The sequence below is a fragment of the Oculina patagonica genome, chromosome 9, assembly GCF_052425735.1.
Source record: "Oculina patagonica isolate OP01 chromosome 9, crgOcupat, whole genome shotgun sequence".
In the NCBI taxonomy this organism is placed as follows: domain Eukaryota; kingdom Metazoa; phylum Cnidaria; class Anthozoa; order Scleractinia; family Oculinidae; genus Oculina; species Oculina patagonica.
Genome location: NC_135766.1, coordinates 26,740,753 through 26,758,093, shown reverse-complemented (window position 1 = coordinate 26,758,093; position 17,341 = coordinate 26,740,753). Strand labels below are relative to the sequence as shown.

The 17,341-nt window shown below is 39.8% G+C and overlaps 2 protein-coding genes across 2 annotated transcripts in view; one reads left to right on the top strand and one right to left on the bottom strand.

Moving 5' to 3' along the window:
• LOC144664666 (dynein regulatory complex protein 1-like) overlaps nucleotides 1–8,603 on the bottom strand; it is a 17,356-nt gene extending 8,753 nt beyond the window's left edge. Inside the window, exons 1-10 of the mRNA XM_078525841.1 lie at nucleotides 8,397–8,603; nucleotides 8,210–8,303; nucleotides 4,102–4,214; nucleotides 3,202–3,253; nucleotides 2,974–3,030; nucleotides 2,770–2,844; nucleotides 2,351–2,398; nucleotides 1,865–1,954; nucleotides 834–1,043; nucleotides 229–303 (exon numbers count right to left, since the gene is read on the bottom strand). Of these exons, the coding sequence (XP_078381967.1) occupies nucleotides 229–303; nucleotides 834–1,043; nucleotides 1,865–1,954; nucleotides 2,351–2,398; nucleotides 2,770–2,844; nucleotides 2,974–3,030; nucleotides 3,202–3,253; nucleotides 4,102–4,214; nucleotides 8,210–8,303; nucleotides 8,397–8,512 (930 nt within the window). The 5' untranslated portion in view covers nucleotides 8,513–8,603. The remainder of the gene's footprint in view (nucleotides 1–228; nucleotides 304–833; nucleotides 1,044–1,864; nucleotides 1,955–2,350; nucleotides 2,399–2,769; nucleotides 2,845–2,973; nucleotides 3,031–3,201; nucleotides 3,254–4,101; nucleotides 4,215–8,209; nucleotides 8,304–8,396) is intronic.
• A 78-nt stretch (nucleotides 8,604–8,681) lies between these two features.
• Nucleotides 8,682–17,099, top strand: LOC144664747 (protein ABHD13-like). The gene is made up of 5 exons (XM_078525954.1): nucleotides 8,682–9,455; nucleotides 10,833–11,080; nucleotides 11,741–11,845; nucleotides 14,578–14,685; nucleotides 15,935–17,099. The coding sequence occupies exons 1-5, from the start codon at nucleotides 8,915–8,917 to the stop codon at nucleotides 16,055–16,057; spliced, it is 1,125 nt and encodes a 374-aa protein (XP_078382080.1). The 5' UTR covers nucleotides 8,682–8,914; the 3' UTR covers nucleotides 16,058–17,099.
• The last annotated feature ends 242 nt before the right edge of the window (nucleotides 17,100–17,341 follow it).

Below are 17,341 nucleotides of genomic sequence, written 5' to 3'. Positions count from 1 at the left end.
CCCCCAGATGTATGAACAGAACACAAGGGCAGGGAGGCAGGGGAAAACCGGAAGGACCTTTCCATCAGCACGTTTATCGTTTAATGATAAATTAATTGCGGTTTGATATCAGAATCGAGTGAGTGAGTGTTCGAGTGAGAAAATGCGGCCCATAACATAACCTCATTACCATGAGGTAAAAAGGACAGTTGAACTCATTTCAAGCCATTATACTTTCACTTGACTCACTTGAAAGTTGTACTCCAGTTTTTCCTGGTTCAGTTGGTAAGTTGCCTTCATCTGTTGTAGCTGCTGCTCCAAAATCTACACACAAAATATTATGAAACAAAAGTAGAAAATTGCTGTGTGGCTTTAAATTCATATTTATGTAGTCTAGCACATAAGTCAGGTAATCTACTATTTGATAAAATCACATAGTGGTGATCTTTTTTATTTCAGTCTGGCCTTAAGCCTATCTTAGTCTGTTCAAGGCCATAAGTGTCACCTAGTTAAGCCAGAGCACCAGTCTAGCCTTGACTAGCACAGTCTAACCTCACCCAGTCTAGACTAGTCAAGGACTGTCATTAAGGGCTGTAAATCAGTCAATGTTACCGGCTGCTTAAAAACTTAAATTATGACTTAAAAACTCAGTTAGTCTAATTAAGTCTAGTCTGATCTAGTCTAGCCTAGGCTAGGCTAGTCTGACTTAACTAGCCAAGTCTAGCCTGATTGACATAGCAATGGACACAACTTAAAAGGCACCCTTTGAGCATTTAACTGAGGTTTCAGCTCTTTCTTCTAGCAGTGTACTCCATAAATTATAGAGATTCTGGGAATAAGAAAGCATTACCCACCTGTACATCTGTCTCTAGTTTGATCTTGACCATGTTGTACTCCTCTGCATCTTGAACTCGTAATGTTTGTAGCTGATTCTCGTGATCTTCAACTCTCTTACGGCGTGACTCCATGTACTCAACCTCTTTGTCACGCCGCCCATGCATAGAAGATTCCCATTTCTTTCTGTTGTTCTCAATCAACTCACCCCTTTCAGTCACAAATGCTTTCTGCAATCAGGAAAAAAACTTATGTTTTAAAGTGCTGTAAATTGTGACAAAACACTCTTTATACCAACATGCTGTGAGAATTTCAGGATATATTGGGGGACCATAGCACCTTGGTCAAAACTGGGTAATTGACAGGGCTGTGTACTGCTAAATTCATTGGCAGTAAGTGGGAGGCGCGGTGGCCTAATGGTTAGCGCGCTCGACTCCGAGTCGAACGGCCCGGGTTCGAGGCCTGGCCGGGGCGCTGCGTTGTGTTCTTGGGCAAGACACTTTACTCTCACAGTGCCTCTCTCCACCCAGGTGTACAAATGGGTACCGGCGAATTAACTGCTGGGGGGGAAACCCTGCGATGGACTAGCATCCCATCCAAGGGGGAGTAGCAATACTCCTAGTCGCTTAATGCTACGGAAACCGGGATAAGCTCCGGCTGTATGAGCCTCATGGCTCAGACACAGACTTTTAAGTAAGAAGGACGGGAGATGCGGTGGCCTGATGGTTAGTGTGCTGGACCCTGGATCAAGTGGACAGGGTTCAAGCCCAGGCCGGGGTCATTGTGTTGTGTTCTTGACTCTCATAATGCCTCTCTCCACCCAGGTGTATAAATGGGTGCCTGGAGGGTGGGGGAACATTGCGATGAACAAGCACCTCATCCAGGGGGGGGGACTAGAAATACTCCTAGTTGTAAATGGTACAGAACCTGGGATAAGCTCTGGCAAGATGGACCCCTTGGCTTGATGCAGACTTAACCTTTACTTAAGTATAACAAGGTCACTGAGTTTGAAGCTCAACACTAAAAGGGTTGATACAATAATCCAACAAACCTCAATTTGAGTGAGTTCTTCCCTGTAAGCCTTGGTCAACTGTTTCATTTGTTCCTCCATTCTCTCCACCATGAGATCAACATCTTCAGCCTGTACACAGAAAAATAATTTACTATTAAAAAACTTACAGTTCTCCTAGAGAAACAAACACATACTTATTTCACTTATTTCTAATAATATATTTAATAGATATTGTGCAGCTTCAGTAAATATACATACCCACCCCATGGAAGGTCACTGGAAATTCTGAGGGGGTGTGGGGTCTCAAAATCCAAAAATTTAAAAGGAAAGTATGGGGATTAACTGGAATTTCCAGAGGGTGGGGGGATTCAAATTTAAAAAAAAACCTTTTGTGGGAGGAGTATGGATATTTTCTGGAACAATACATTATAATAATCAAATAATATTATTATCAGTAGTAGTAAAAACTAAATAAATATTTCTTTTTAATAATGTTACTGTCCTTAGCTTTTTTCTTCTACTTACCGCCTTCTTTAAGTCTTTCACATACTGGTCATCCTTGGTCTTAAGTTCCTAGAACAATTTAGGATATAATAATTAATTTATTGAACCCTTCAACTGGTTTATTTTTTTGAAATACTTCGTATGTAGAAAATATTTCATATTTACAACCCTCCAAGTTTATTTTTTTCCTAAGTGGCCATTTGGCCACCGACTGCTCAAGTTTGGTCGCCAGTGAAAAATTTTAGTCGCTAGATTAAGCTAACGCTTTCAATCCTTCTTCTCAATTTTAGTCGCCAGTCTGGCCACTTCATTTCCAATTTAGTCGCCAGCTCCAAAATTTTAGTCGCCATGGCGACTAAAATGGTCTTTACTTGGAGGGTTGTATTTAACCAATTTTACTAAAAGACCTGTACTGAAAATAATTAATTAAACTTATTTACCTGTTGAAAGTCATGGATAAGCTTATTTTTCTCATCTATCATGCTGTCGCATGCTGCCTTTTGCTCCATTAACATCTACAAAATAAAGTACATGTACTAGTGAATATTTCCAAATACTAAACAATAACAACAAATCCTACTTTATTATGAAAACTTTACACAAGAAACAATCTGCTAAACCAATATTAAATAAATTCTACTCACTGAATTCAAGTCTTGAGGTATTTCTTTAGAGAGAGCATATTCCCATTTTTTGGTAATCTAGAAGAGTTTTCACAAAAAAAGTCAGACTAGTGGCACAAACTTTAAGTTATACAGTTATAATACACCTTAAGTACAGACTTGGTGAAAGACTTTGCACAAAATATTAATTCTTAATATTCAAATTGTTGACAAATTTTAATGTTCTTAACATAAAACATTAGTTCTCACCTCTTCAAATTTTTCTGTGGCAGATTTTGCCTCAGCTTCTAGTTTCTCATTCCTTTATTGAAAGAAACAAAAATTAAAGTTGATTACCTATAAACAATCTTCATGCCGAGATTGGGCAATACGAAAATTAGAACCTTCTTGGAGGGACACTTTCTACAGGTGTACAAGAAAAAAGATCGAAGTATCCTAATTTGAGAGTCAAGTCATCTAGCATTTAACATACTGACTGGTGACATTTCAATTCCTTGAATGTACATAAATCAGTCAGTCAATGTTGTAATTACTCTGAAATAAAATAAATAATACAGTTCCCTAGAAACTTATATATATTAAGCTGGCAGAGTTGGACGACTTTTATTGTTTAAAAAGGTAATGGGGAGGGCAGGAAAGAAAAAATGTCCTCCTTCTGCATGCCTTGCATGCCTGGTGGGAGGCGCGGTGGCCTAATGGTTAGCGCGCTCGGCTCCGAGTCGAACGGCCCGGGTTCGAGACCTGGCCGGGGCGCTGCGTTGTGTTCTTGGGCAAGACACTTTACTCTCACAGTGCCTCTCTCCACCCAGGTGTATAAATGGGTACCGGCGAACTTACTGCTGGGGGGTAACCCTGCGATGGACTAGCATCCCATCTAGGGGGGAGTAGCAATACTCCTAGTCGCTTAATGCTACAGAAACCGGGATAAGCTCCGGCTGTATGGGCCACTTAGGCTCGGACACAGACTTTACCTTACCTTACCTTTCTGCATGCCTTACATTCTTGGATGAATAAGAGAGATACCCCTGGGCCACTCCACAGAATATCAGTCACTAAGATTAGTTGAAGCCAAGACTGAGCCAAGCAAACTCCAATCTAAAGCTTAAGGTGGAATGTATATAAAGGACCCATGAAGGTATTTTTTCTTACCTTTGCCTGCGTTGTTCCTCCTCTTCCAGCCTCCTCATAGATTCTCTTGCATCAGCCGCAACATGGACATTGGTCACAAGTTCTGTGCCATCAGATTTCAGCTTGACCAAACGCTACAAACAGTAAATTATTGAAACTGTTTTAGTAAAGGTTAAATTGCTGCCCCTGTATGCATAGGGGAAAAAACTGAAAAACTCAGGTTCCTTATCATAGAGTTTACTGTGAAGCAATGTCGGGAAACTGAACAGTGGTATAAAGAATTCAGTTCTGAATAAGAATAGAAATTTGGGAAGAGAAATAGGCTTTCCTTATCTTAAATAAAATTATTACAGCAATGTTGTCAAAGTTGTTGACAGATGATTATCCATTATAAACACTAACAGTGATACAGCTCGAAAAAAGCAAGTCTTGGATAAGATAGGGATTTTCGGTGTCTAGTCTACTATAGGGTAGGCTGGGAGAGCAGACGGTTTTTTCGCCTCGAGGTTCACCCGCCGAGACTATTTTTCGGTGGAGAGAAGCAACAACCGGAAAAATGCATCTGGGTTTCCAGGCTAACTATAGGCGGTCGGTATAAAACGCAGACCATGCAGACTGCAGACTGCAGACTGCAGACCGTGCAGACCGTGCAGACTGAGTAATTTTTTTTTCTTCTTTTTTTACATTGTGTTTCACAAAACTTTTCACGAACGGTTTCCGAAGTTCGTTTGAAATTCGCGAAGTTCGCTACGAACTTTAGGGGGAATTTCATTGAGTAGTTGTCAATCAAATTACGAACTTCGAAACGAAATTGTGAATTTCACGTGCAGCGAAGTTGAAAGGTTGAGGAGTTCGCAAGTTGAGAAGAAGTTCGTCCAGTTTCGGTTTAATTTGGTGAAATGAATCCGTTCACGGTACAAGGAAAGGCAATTTCAAGTCCAGGAAGGCAGGAAATCATCTAAAGTTGGCTTCAAGGTCAAGGATTATTTTATTTAGCTTCCAGCTTGTTGAGTTTTCTTCTACTGTCAGAGAGCGCTTTACACTGTAAACATTGGAACATTTTAAGTTATAGGTAAAACGAACTGGTCGGATATAGCAGTTTATTTGTTAAGTTCAGGTTTCTAGTTCAATTTTATAACGTAAACAAATGCTTCGGTTGGTAGTTATGCTTTTGGAATACAGGGTTTTCTTGAGAAATCCCCCAACATTTTTTACACTGTCCTTAATAATAAAATATAAGTAATTCGTAAATAAATACACATTTCAATTGTTCCAAAGCAAGTGTTGTTTATTAGTAAAAAAAATTTTAACCAAAGCTTATTTTTTTTGCAAATACTGTCGATTGCATCTACCTGTGAACGCACGCGCTGAAAACATGTTTTCAAATGATGTCAAACGTCAGCGTTTCAGGTGTCAAACTGTGAAGTTTAGCGTTCACAGGTAGATGCAATATAAATTATTTCAGAGGAACAGAGTTTATCACGAACAGACAGATGGCGCGACTTGCGTGTTGTGTAAACACAGAAGTATAATAACAACACGGAATTGAAAAGTTCTGATTTTCCGCAGATTTTCCAAACTGAATGATGTGTATTCAAGAAGGAAAACGTTTTTTTCTCTTTAGAAGATTTTTACGGCACACACAAACAGTATTTTTATATGTAAACCGGTTCATCTGTTGAAATTTTTTCCTTCGAAACTGCACACGGCAGAACTTGTAATCTATTTTTAGTCGGGTGTCGGGTGACATTGGGAAAACTCAGTTGTAACATTCACAAACCATTTTCAGGGCAGCCTTGCTTTTTAGTCCGTTGATGTCCTGCCTTACTAGACTTGGGATTGCTTTTTGCTGTACTGGGAACGGATTCATTTCACCAAATTAAACAAACTGGACGAACTTCTTCTCAACTTGCGAACTCCTCAACTTCGCTGCACGTGAAATTCACAATTTCGTTTCGAAGTTCGTAATTTGATTGACAACTACTTAATGAAATTCCCCCTAAAGTTCGGAGTATAGCTAACTGTCGTGGGTCGTGGGTCGTGGGTGGAAGTCGTGGGTCGTGGGTGTGGGTAAAGTCGTGGGTGTGGGTAAAAGTCGTGGGTAACCAAAAAATAAAAATAAAAATAAAAAAAAATTGAAATTGAAAAATCGCTTTGTGTACTTTGGAAATAGAATTGGTACGGTTGTTGTTAGACTAGGGATTTAAGGAAAGAAGAAACGTAACGTCCATACCTTTGCTTCGTAAAGTCAAGTTTAAGCGGTTCAAAGACTTGTATTTTGCCCCTGCACATGTAGTGCCCACTCCTTCGCTCTCGTCAATGTAACTATAGAGAGCCTGAATCAGGCTAGGCTAGGCTAGGCTAGGCGCGCTATATTTTTGTGTCTGATCGACATGTTCACAGCCAAGAGTAGCGCCGCTTAAATTTTTTTAGCAGCTTGATTTTGTCTTGAATAACAGCTGTTTTATTCCAAAAATAATACCTTTATGACCACGATGGTTTATTCAGAAAAATCTATTTTCCCGACCGAGTCTAATGAGGGACGGAGTGTTTTTTCTTGGAAAGGGGATATGAAATTTTTTCTCTGCAATTTTTTTAAGTGTTTGCACCTCTACAAACATTTTTTTTTTTCGAAATGCAAACTATTTTTTTTGTTATAAATATCGTGTTTGCAAACAGTTTATTAAGGATTTCTAGGCCCGACAAACATTTTTTTTTTAAATATTTTCACCCCCTCCCCCCCCCCTCTCCAAAATAATGGTCCGTCCCTTAGAGAGGGAGTGAGGGGGTGGCGTAAAAGAGAGGAAGACTTTAAAGAGCTTTATATTTTTTTATTTCTTTTGAGGTGAAAATTAAAACAGACACAAGAAAAAACATTATTTCACTCTGAAAACATTTCTCTTTGTAAAACAAAGCTACTTCTTAAACGGTAGGGCTAGGCTTTTATTACAGAGCACCGGCTTCTCTGATTCCTAGGTTCCAATTCCTCTGTCTGTCCTTTTTTGAGGTTGACATTCTTTCCCACGGCCACTGCACGCTCATATCGGTATTTTTAAGGCGTCATGGTAACTGAACAAAGGATAGTAAAACTTAAATCATTCGCCTTTTCGACCGACGAAAAGAAGAAAACAACGTGCTGCGAGTTATCCTGAGAATTACCCTTTTCAGATTTGTATATTTAGGTCGATCGATAATGGATTCCGATAGCGACTCTTCTATTTCGTGCGCGGATGTAGTGAAACGAGATTCTCCGAGAACTTCACCACCGCGCCTAAGCAACAGCTGCTGGCTCAAATTCCAAGTTGAAGACGAGGAAGAGGCAATGCAAATTGCTTTACAGAAGTCTGTCAATGATCAGATAAATACCTGTTTGTCGTATTGTTTTCTTTAGATACGATACTCATATTTTATCTCCTTTACACAAAGCGATTTTTCAATTTCAATTTATTTTTATTTTTTTTTGGTTACCCACGACTTTTACCCACACCCACGACTTTACCCACACCCACGACCCACGACTTCCACCCACGACCCACGACCCACGACAGTTAGCTATACTCTAAAGTTCGTAGCGAACTTTGTGAATTTCAAACGAACTTCGGAAACCGTTCCTGAAGTTTTGTGAAACACAATGTAAAAAAAGAAGAAAAAAAAATTACTCAGTCTGCACGGTCTGCACCGTCTGCACGGTCTGCAGTCTGCAGTCTGCAGTCTGCATGGTCTGCGTTTTATACCGACCGAACTATAGGGTTGCAAAATCAGCTAAACATGGTCTGGTATAGGGTAGGGGTTTTAGAGTCCCAGCAGCACACCCCCACCAAGAAATATACAAAGTACTTCTTCCATCCCCCAGTCATTATATATACTTAAATCGTAACGAAATTTAGCATAACAGAATCAACTTGTTACTGCTACCAATCAATCATGCTATCTAAAGATGTCAGTGAAAATAATTTTCGCTGGAATCTTTAGATAGCATAATAGATTAAGTCGTTCCATTTCTTTTTGAAATATCTGCTCATCTCTAATTGGCACAAAGGGATATCCCATTTCTAATCCAGTGATGCAGATCTTTATAATCATCCACAAAAACATAATTTCCTTGAACACAATTTAATAACATTAGAACCTGTCTGCTATCTTCCATTTGTTTTCGGCTTTTAAGTGCATCCTTTTCTGAATCCACAGGTTTCTTTTTTGTGGCATCTTCTCCACTCGCTTCTCTAAAAATCAAAAGACAGTTTAAATAACAAGAAACAGTTCTACAGCTATATACAGCAAGGAATAAACTAGCTCAGACTTCATTTCAAGTTTACCTCCTTGCTGCTTCTAAACGCCTTTGGATCCGAATTCTACGCGCAGCTATTCGTTCTTCTGCAACGGCTGAGTCTACAGATGGGCCTTCGTCCTCGTCGTCTTCGTGGGAACTCATAATTTAGGTTTTACAAGAGAAAAAACTAGGAAAAATTGTACATCGAAAGTTCAACTCTCATGTCAGTATTTATGTTGTAAGCGTTGCTACCTTGGTAACCTGGTGATCTTTACTAGTGCTCAATCCCTCACATAACACGCGACATGTCCTGGTTCTAGAGCCACGAAGCGTGAAAAACATGGCGACGACCACCTTCTTCGAATTTTTCGTATCTTCTTCGTTCTGTGGTTCAATAGTTTTGGGATCATCAAGTGCAGTCATTATCACATCATGTCAACTATATGGTTAAGCACTATTCTACTTGAAAATCTAGTCGAAAAGTCATCTGGTTTACTTTTAAAAACCGTCGTAGCTTTTACAGTTTTGTTATAATTGATTTATCAAAATTTGTTTTTATTCCTAATGTCTGAAGTTGACGCAGCGATGCCTAGAACTAAGCAATCTATTGAACACACTGGATTTAAAACAATCGAGACAATTGGACGACTCGTTTTGCATGTAATCCTGCGGTTTTGGAGAGCTTGCAGTGCTGCCATGTTAACCCTTCTTCTTCTGTATTGGTTGTATGGAGGAGTGGTCAGTTTCTTGTTGTTAACTGCAGCCGTGTTTGGAGCGTTGTATCATTATCAAGACACTCTGCTTTACTTCCCAGATCAACCAGTCACTTCAAGAGTTTTTGTTCAGAATCCAGCAGTACTGGGCTTACCTTTTGAGAATTTGTATATCAAGACACAAGATGGCATTAGTATCAACGCCATATTTATAAAACAGTCCCCTCAGTTTCAGAGTTCTGTTCCTACTGTTTTGTTTTTTCATGGAAATGCGGGGAATGTTGGTCATAGATTAACAAACGCAAGAAGCTGGCATAGTTACTGTGGTTGTAATGTGTTTCTTGTGGAGTACAGAGGATATGGGAAGAGTGATGGCTCTCCAAGTGAACAAGGTATGAAATTGTATTTTTTTACACTTTTTACATGGACACAGTTTCCAATCAACACGGTTTCATGACCTCAAAACCACATCGAAAAGGACATGGGTTTGAAGTGTTCACGGGGAACTGTCTTTAAACCATTTTCCAAGTGTTTCTAAATGTGATTGTATAAGCAAGCACTGCACTCCGTGTGCATATGAGGTCCACAATGTTTACTCTTTGTGAGCCAGTCAATTTTGCCCCAAAATACTGGTACGTAACAATTTTCAAATCGATGAGATTTTGTCGTTACAATGACCAACAAAACTGTATTGTTTTGGAAACGCTCCACTTTTGACAGCGTTTTCAAACAACCTGGTTTTAATAGTGGTCTTGATTGGCATGGTGTAAACAAAAGGCATAACTACATCGAAAGTGATGCAGATGCAAATGAAACTGTGTCCATGTCAATATGTCTCAGATTACTGCAACCTCGCACATAGTTGGGAAAGGGGAGACAAGGGAAGGAGGGGTCAGAAGTCTTTACTTCCCATTTTTCTTTCCTAAGTACCCTCGTACTTTTCTGCTGACCCCAGTCTTTTAATTAAAATAATAATTCAAATTATAAGAATTCATTTTTCTGCTAACTTCTCTTTCCTTTCCTGCCTTCTATAGATCTAAAGCCTTCGGTTCCTGTATTGCCTATTCTCCTGCCCCCCCCCCCCCCAAACTAATCTCCTGCCCCCCTTCAAACTGATTAAGCACTCCACCTCCATTACTTGCTCCTTCTTGATTAACAGAACCCTTTGAATGATGAAATTCAAAATACCAAACTGCCCACCTCTAAAAATCATTTCTTACATTCACTCACCCAGATGGCATATACTGCCAAATTACCGTAAGTTTCCCTCCCAGAATTAGTGTAGTTGTGGTGGTTGATATTTTGTTAATTTTTGCCAACAATGTGATGTGCTGTTATTTATTTTACACACATGGGGGGAGATTAATGCTGAGAGTATAAAATGATTATTGAGGCCCTGCCAGGGTAAATTCCGACAAGCGACATGGCCTAGAAAGTAGTGACGGCACAAAATAAAATCGTGACAAACGACAACCCCTATGGAAAAAGTTAAATTCTAACAAGGACAAGCAGTTTTCCTTCAATTTAATTACCGACAGCGACATGAAGAGCGATAAAATAGCGATACGGGACATTTTTAAATTTAGACAAGCGACACGGGAACCCCCCTTGGCAGGGCCTCATTATTAGTGACCAATTATAAACGTGGGGTTGAGTTTCGGCTATTTTGCGAGTCTACTAATTAATGTAACAGATATAATCTACCATCTTGCTTATAATATTGATAGTCTTAAAACTTAAATATTGTAAATAACTTTGAATTTTTGTAGGGTTCGAGTTGGATTCCGAGGCTGCACTGTCCTATCTGTTGACTCGGACTGATATAGATACGAACAAGATTGTCATATTTGGACGCTCATTAGGAGGGGCAGTGGCCATTGCTCTGGCATCAAATGAACTTTATTTGGACAAAGCATTTGCTTTGATTGTGGAGAACACCTTTACTAGCATCCCAAGCATGGCTAATCAACTTGTCAATGGACTTGGCAGACTACCTTACTTTTGCTTTAGAAATAAGGTAATTAGTTCAAAACTTAATTGTCACTCAACGACATAGGAGGGGGGTGAATAGGGTGACACAAATCTGCTGATCCATGCCATTTTTTGTTGCAATCTTTCGATCTGCTACTATCCTGATCCGTGTTGCTGACTTTTTTCTGAAAAAAGAATAATATGCCAAGATACTGACTGAGCAAACAATGTTTTTGATCCAAGATCCAAACTTCAAGACAAGCAGAGTCTGAAATCCAGGCAAAAATTGTCTCAAGGGGAACTCCTATATGAAAGGGGCAGGGATGCCCGTTGTCTTGCTAAGGGGTGTAAATTTCGGATTTTTGGTCTTCCTTAGGGTGTTCTGGCAAAACGCAAATAATTTAAGCACTCCCCCCCCCCTGGAAAATTGTAATCTAATCTGTCATCCTCCATATTTTTGAAATATGCCAATCCACTCAATTTTTTGCAGAAGTCCGCAGTTGGTGCACTTTTTAAAGCCAAATCTGTCGATCCATGAACCTATTCAACCCCCCCCCCCCCTTACTTAGCACACCATAAAAGAATAAAAGAAGTCTGGGTTAGTTTTAATTATCAGGCTTCAGGGCGTAGTAATGTAAAATACAAAGTATTATCTTTTCGTGGCCAAATTAGTTTGAAGACTCTTTCTTTTTGTTTTTCAATGCAGTTTGATTCCTTGAAGAAGATTCGTAAGGCAAGAGTTCCAACTCTTTTTCTATCAGGATTGGCTGATCAGCTAATTCCGCCAAGAATGATGACTAGTCTGTACAAGGTATGTCTTGAATTCCCATGATTGGCAATATCAAAACAATGCAACTGTCAAATGGGCAAGTGCGTTTTTTTACTCAGGAGTATAAATAGAACTGGCATATTGTCAGGACAACACAGTAAAATTCTGGGGGGAGGGGGGATTACCTGTTATGTCATATTTGAAGGCGTAAGCGCAAGAAACGCACTTTGTGTTTTGGCCAAATTGAAAATTCTCACAAACAACTCCAAATTTCGCACGCAAGTTCGTTTATGTGTGCTCAACACTGCCCTGTATTTAGTTTTGCTGGTCTTTCCTTCGTTTTCGAAAAATAACACATGCAAAAAGACAAGGTTTTTGCTTGTGCGGCGTCTTTTGACTTTTCTTTTACAAACGATAAACAAAGGAAACCTTTTGTTTCTCAAGACGATGAAGTCAGCTAAATTTTTAGGGTTACAGACTTAGCCCTAACGCAAAAGCCTAGCCCTAACGCAAAAAAAAAAAAAATAATAATAATAATAAAGTTTAACACTAACCCCAAGGGATTAGGGAGTTAAGCCGTTTCAAGTTAAGTTTAGGATCAGAGTCAGCCTCAACCTTTTATAGATCGCGCTTTTAATGCAACTAAGCTTTCACGCCAGTTTGCTTGCAGCTAGCTTTTCTGCAGTCTGCTTGCGGTTAGCTAGTTTTTGTTGTTTCGGGCAAGACTATTTTACTCTGTTTAGTGTTACCGTTAGCTGTAATTTGCCGAGGTGAAAGTGAAATAAAGACTGATTGTTGATTGAATACGCTTGCTCGTGTTGTCACATTATACTAGTTTTGCTTTCAGTTGAGTGCCGCCGGCTTGCTCTCACTTCTATCTCCACTCCTTACATCATCACACATCTACAAAATCCCGCGAAAACAAGATAAACTAAGGCACGAATCGATTGATTGATTTATTGATTGATGAATATTTAATGAGACACAGAAAATAATTTTGCGAGGGAACGTCCCCTGGGGAACATATAAAGAATTTTTTAAAGTCTAAAACCAGGTCACTTCTCGGCAACTTTGTCGCGGCAGAACCCAAGCGGACCCTGTAAAACTCGCGTTGACGAAGTTCCCGGCAAGAAACCTCTTGTTTTAGACTCTCTGTGCGGCCAGGCTCAAAACTACCTTGTTTGCAACGTTTTTTCCGAAGCGCTAAACAGCGCTGTTGTACAAAACAAAGGCAGAAACATCACTCAGTTCTTCGAGCGATGCTGTAAACTTACGGGTATTCAGACTTAATGATGTCCTTCAACCACCTGGCAGCCGCACTTACGCTAAAACTAACCAAAGGCTTCAAATGATTTTCAGGAACAAACGGCCATTTTTTTTTTTTTTTCTCTCTCTCTTTCCTCTCACGTGACACCTATCAGGTGACATCGCGTCACAATGTGTTATCCAGTCCTTTTCGTAAAGCGAATCCTCAAAATGGTGGCTAAGGAACTAAAAAGCATGGCTCTGACACGTTTTTCAACCTCCCCGGACAGTTAAATAACGCTAGAAGGAAAGATTTACACGCGATGTGTCGAAAAACTCATGCTGCTGGCTGACTGTGGAGAACGTAAGCTTTGCAAAACGCCTTTGTTCTTTGCATACGTAATTTCTAAAAAACGAAGCTAGATTCAGCGAATTTGAATACAGATCAATGTTAAGCACACGTAAACGAACTTGCATGCGAAATTTGGAGTCGTTTGTGACATTTTTTTAATTTGGCCAAAACACAAAGTGCGTTTCTTGCGCTTAGCCCTTCATTTGTTAACATCCGCGTAATTAAGATCAGCATGATAATTCTTATCCGTTTTTGCCGCGAAAATAATATTTTGACCTGAAAGTGAGACTTAGCAGAATCTTGACGATCTGAACAAGACTCAACGAGAGTAATTGTGTCAACGAAAAGGTCACTGTTGCGGTGCGTACAAAAACATTGTTTCGGAACTGAATCGTCAAGAAGGATATACCAGGAATCGCTCCGAGAACAAATGGACGTATCACAGCCACTGTTTTAACAAGTATATAGAACAATTTTAGCTAACATATAAAATCGCTTTTTATCAAGCCATTATCGTACCAAAAAAAAATCATGTAAAATCAAATGCCATTCCCCACCAAAAAGCGAAAAGATGTCATCAAGGAGAGTAGCAATACAGTAAAATTCTGGCTTCTCAAAACCTTGATTTCTCAAACATCCCCAAAACATGAACCAAAAGTTGTTTCCCTTGGATTTGCCGCACTCAACTTTGTCGAACACTGCAACTCCCAACCCCCCTCCCCCCATCCCCAATTTCTCACACTCCCTATCTTTAAAATCAGAACTCCACTCATCCCCGGAGACCCAGGGGCAGTTAGTGGGGGGGGGGGGGCGAGGAAAAGTCTTTACGGGCAAAAACAAAAAAAATTGGTGAAGAAAAGTCACTTTTCTTTGCCAATTTCTGGGTCTCTGAGGATGGATTCCACTGTATTTCAAGTCACTTTTGTTTGCCAATTTCTGGGTCTCTGAGGATGGATTCCACTGCATTTCAAGTCACTTTTGTTTGCCAATTTCTGGGTCTCTGAGGATGGATTCCACTGTATTTCAAGTCACTTTTGTTTCATAAAACACCAAAGATAAGTTCTGGTGCCAGTGTGAAGTTTTACTTGATCAGTATGAACCTACTGTAAAGGCCAAAAACTATTTTGTATCTGCTCTTGCTTGAATTCAACCTTTATTTCACTTGATTTTATTTCAGACATCAGGATCCTGTCTAAAAAAACTGGACTGCTTTGATCATGGTACTCACAATGAAACATGGCAGTGTTATGGATATTTTGATGCTATTTCAAGATTCTTATGCGAGGTAATAGCCTTCAGTTGTATGCACTCCACAGGGCTTCCATATAGGATGGGAATAGGTTAGAATTTTTTTCTTCAGGGTCTGGAAAACTTAGGGAACTCGAGAATCTGTTCAGGGAAATTCTGAACTTAGTGTCAAAGTCAGGGTTTGATATTCACTCACTGAGAAAGGGCTGTGCCAGAATCATCTGGAATGAAACTTAAGTATTTTGGCACTTTTCATTTAACTTTTGTTGATTTTAACCAGTCTTATTACAAGTGCAACACAGCCCATAAACATTTTTTCTGTCCAAATTATGATATCTCAAGCTTGTTGCAGATTTGCATGGGCATGTACATGTCAGAGGAACTCTCTGCACACATTGCGTGCCTATTGTATTTGGTGATCACACCAAGCATCAAAAGATATTCAATGCAGGCAGAGGGCTTTGCAGCTTAAACCTCGTACCCAGGGCCTCCCTCCTTTTCCTCCCTTGTCGACAAGGGAGGAAAAGGAGAGAGGCCCTGGGTATGAGTTTCTTGCAGTTTTAGCAGTTTACACTCACTGCAGACCAATGATACTACGTATTCTTAGTTTTCATGTTACGTCATAAAATTCTGAAATCAAAATTCACTAGGCCTGCTAAATTTTCGTTGTCATTAGGCGAAAGATAAACTAAAAATATATATTTTTGCAAATTTCCAGATCGATAGTGTCATTCGTTTTTAAAACAGAACATTTTGAATATTTGAGTTCTCCGTCGTATGTGACATCAAGCTGAGTGCCGTGACAAAGCAGTTTTGTTTGAAAAAAGGCCTTTCCTTTCCATTTTGTGCAGAATGAACATTTCAGATATAATAAGTGGTGTTTATGTGAAAGTGTACCAGCTCTTAAGCCAAGGATGGCCGCTGTTGTAAACAGAATTGAGTTCCAGATGGTTTCTCTGACATCACGGCAGCCATTACTGTGTCCCTCGGCAGGACACAGTTATGGCGGCTCCATACTAAGCTTTATAAATTTGCGTGGAAAGGTTCGGAAAATAACTTGCGAACGGTACACCGCACAGACCCGAAACTTGGAGAAATTGTTTATCTATTTATCATCTATAATATTTGAAATTCATAGCTTCTGTAGTTGAATGGTTTCGAATTTATTTTTTGATTGCGTGACAGTGAAAACCAGCAATTGGAGGGGAAGGGGGGTTCCTTATTTGAAAAGGGACATCATAGTACTTTGACAGTAAACTAAGCACAGCTTTATTTTATTTTGTAAGGTTCACCAAGCCAGAGAAGCAGGTATCATTGGACCTCCAATTTCCAAAGAGAACCCCAGCGTCACTGGAGGTCCCTCCAAACCAGCTGTTCTTAATGTACACAGTCATACTGAAGATATTTAATTCAATATTAATAATGAAGAAAATACTGTACCCAAAAAAGAAATTAATAATGCAAGAATTAGAATAGGATATTTATTTCACAATGATACAGTCCACAAACAGGCAAGAGTGTTCCCCTTCTGAAGGTTTCCCGGTTACATTCATGAGCTGGCCAACGTTTTCAATACTGTAAAACAGCCCTCCCCTCCCCACCCCCGAAAAGCTTCTGGAGTGTGAATGCGTGGAGTGGGACTGAGGAGAGCCGCGTTTGGCTAGCGTCCATCTTCCCAAGCCGCCATCACCCATTCCACCCCTACGGTTCACCGCGGTCAAACGTCTCAGGCAGGTTTTCTTTTATTTCGCCGTTTTTTGTTCAAATTGAAGTGTTATTAAGAGCAAGGATAGATAAAAATAGTTGCTGAGTGAAAGCATAATACCATTCCCTCAGGTAAACCAGTGTTTTTACTTTTTTAAATGTTTCGCATCCGAACCAAAGGTGCTTTGACAAATGGCGCCGACAAGTCCGCATATCGCTATTTTCAAACACGTAGAACTTTTGTAGTATAGCTCCAAAAAACTTAGTAAACCCTTAGGATACCGGTTATGTATCGAACTTTGAACTGTGAAAATTAAAACCTTTTCTTTGCAGTACTTTTCTTATTTTTTTGCATATTTCTGTCGTTTGACCGCGGTGGACCCCTACGGGCTCGTGAAGCGTGTGAATTTCACTCGAGTAAAAAAAGAAAATCGGCACAGCACCATAATGTTTTTGAGAGAAGACACTTTTGTAATCAAGCGATTCTAATCCAGGCTAGTGGTTTTGAACAGTTCCAACACGCGTTAGTAGCATACATTACATACAAGCGGAGTCGTTTTCGCTATTTACATTTTCCCGCGATCTGACAGCCTGTCATTATCCTTTCCTTTCTAAAACGGGTTTTCCCATTCCTGTTAATGCCCCTGAAAATAACACATTCCTTCTCGATTTACGGTGCGTGGAACGACAAGCGAATGAAAAGGCTAATTTTGGGGCTGCAACTGTAAATAAATGGTGAAAAGGCGTCTTAAAGACTGATATAATTTCTTCTAACTATAAGTAACTGAAGAACTTATTTTTTGTTTCCTGTCGTTCTTAAGGTGCAAAATGGTTGCTTCCCGGGGGGGGGGGTACTCCCTATAATGGCCTATACGGGGAGGCTCCGCCTGAAAGGGGTACCTTTTTCAGGCTCTAGGTATATAAAAGGGTAGGGATTTCACAAGTTAAGGTATATGAAAGAGTAGGGAAAACTGCCAAAATGATATTTT

Excerpts from the sequence above, each read along its gene's own strand:
- LOC144664747 (XM_078525954.1), top strand. The coding sequence starts at position 8,915 with ATGTCTGAAGTTGACGCAGCGATGCCTAGAACTAAGCAATCTATTGAA. Across the intron at positions 9,456-10,832 it reads TGGCTCTCCAAGTGAACAAG|GGTTCGAGTTGGATTCCGAG; the intron begins GTATGAAATTGT and ends GAATTTTTGTAG. Across the intron at positions 11,846-14,577 it reads TGATGACTAGTCTGTACAAG|ACATCAGGATCCTGTCTAAA; the intron begins GTATGTCTTGAA and ends ATTTTATTTCAG.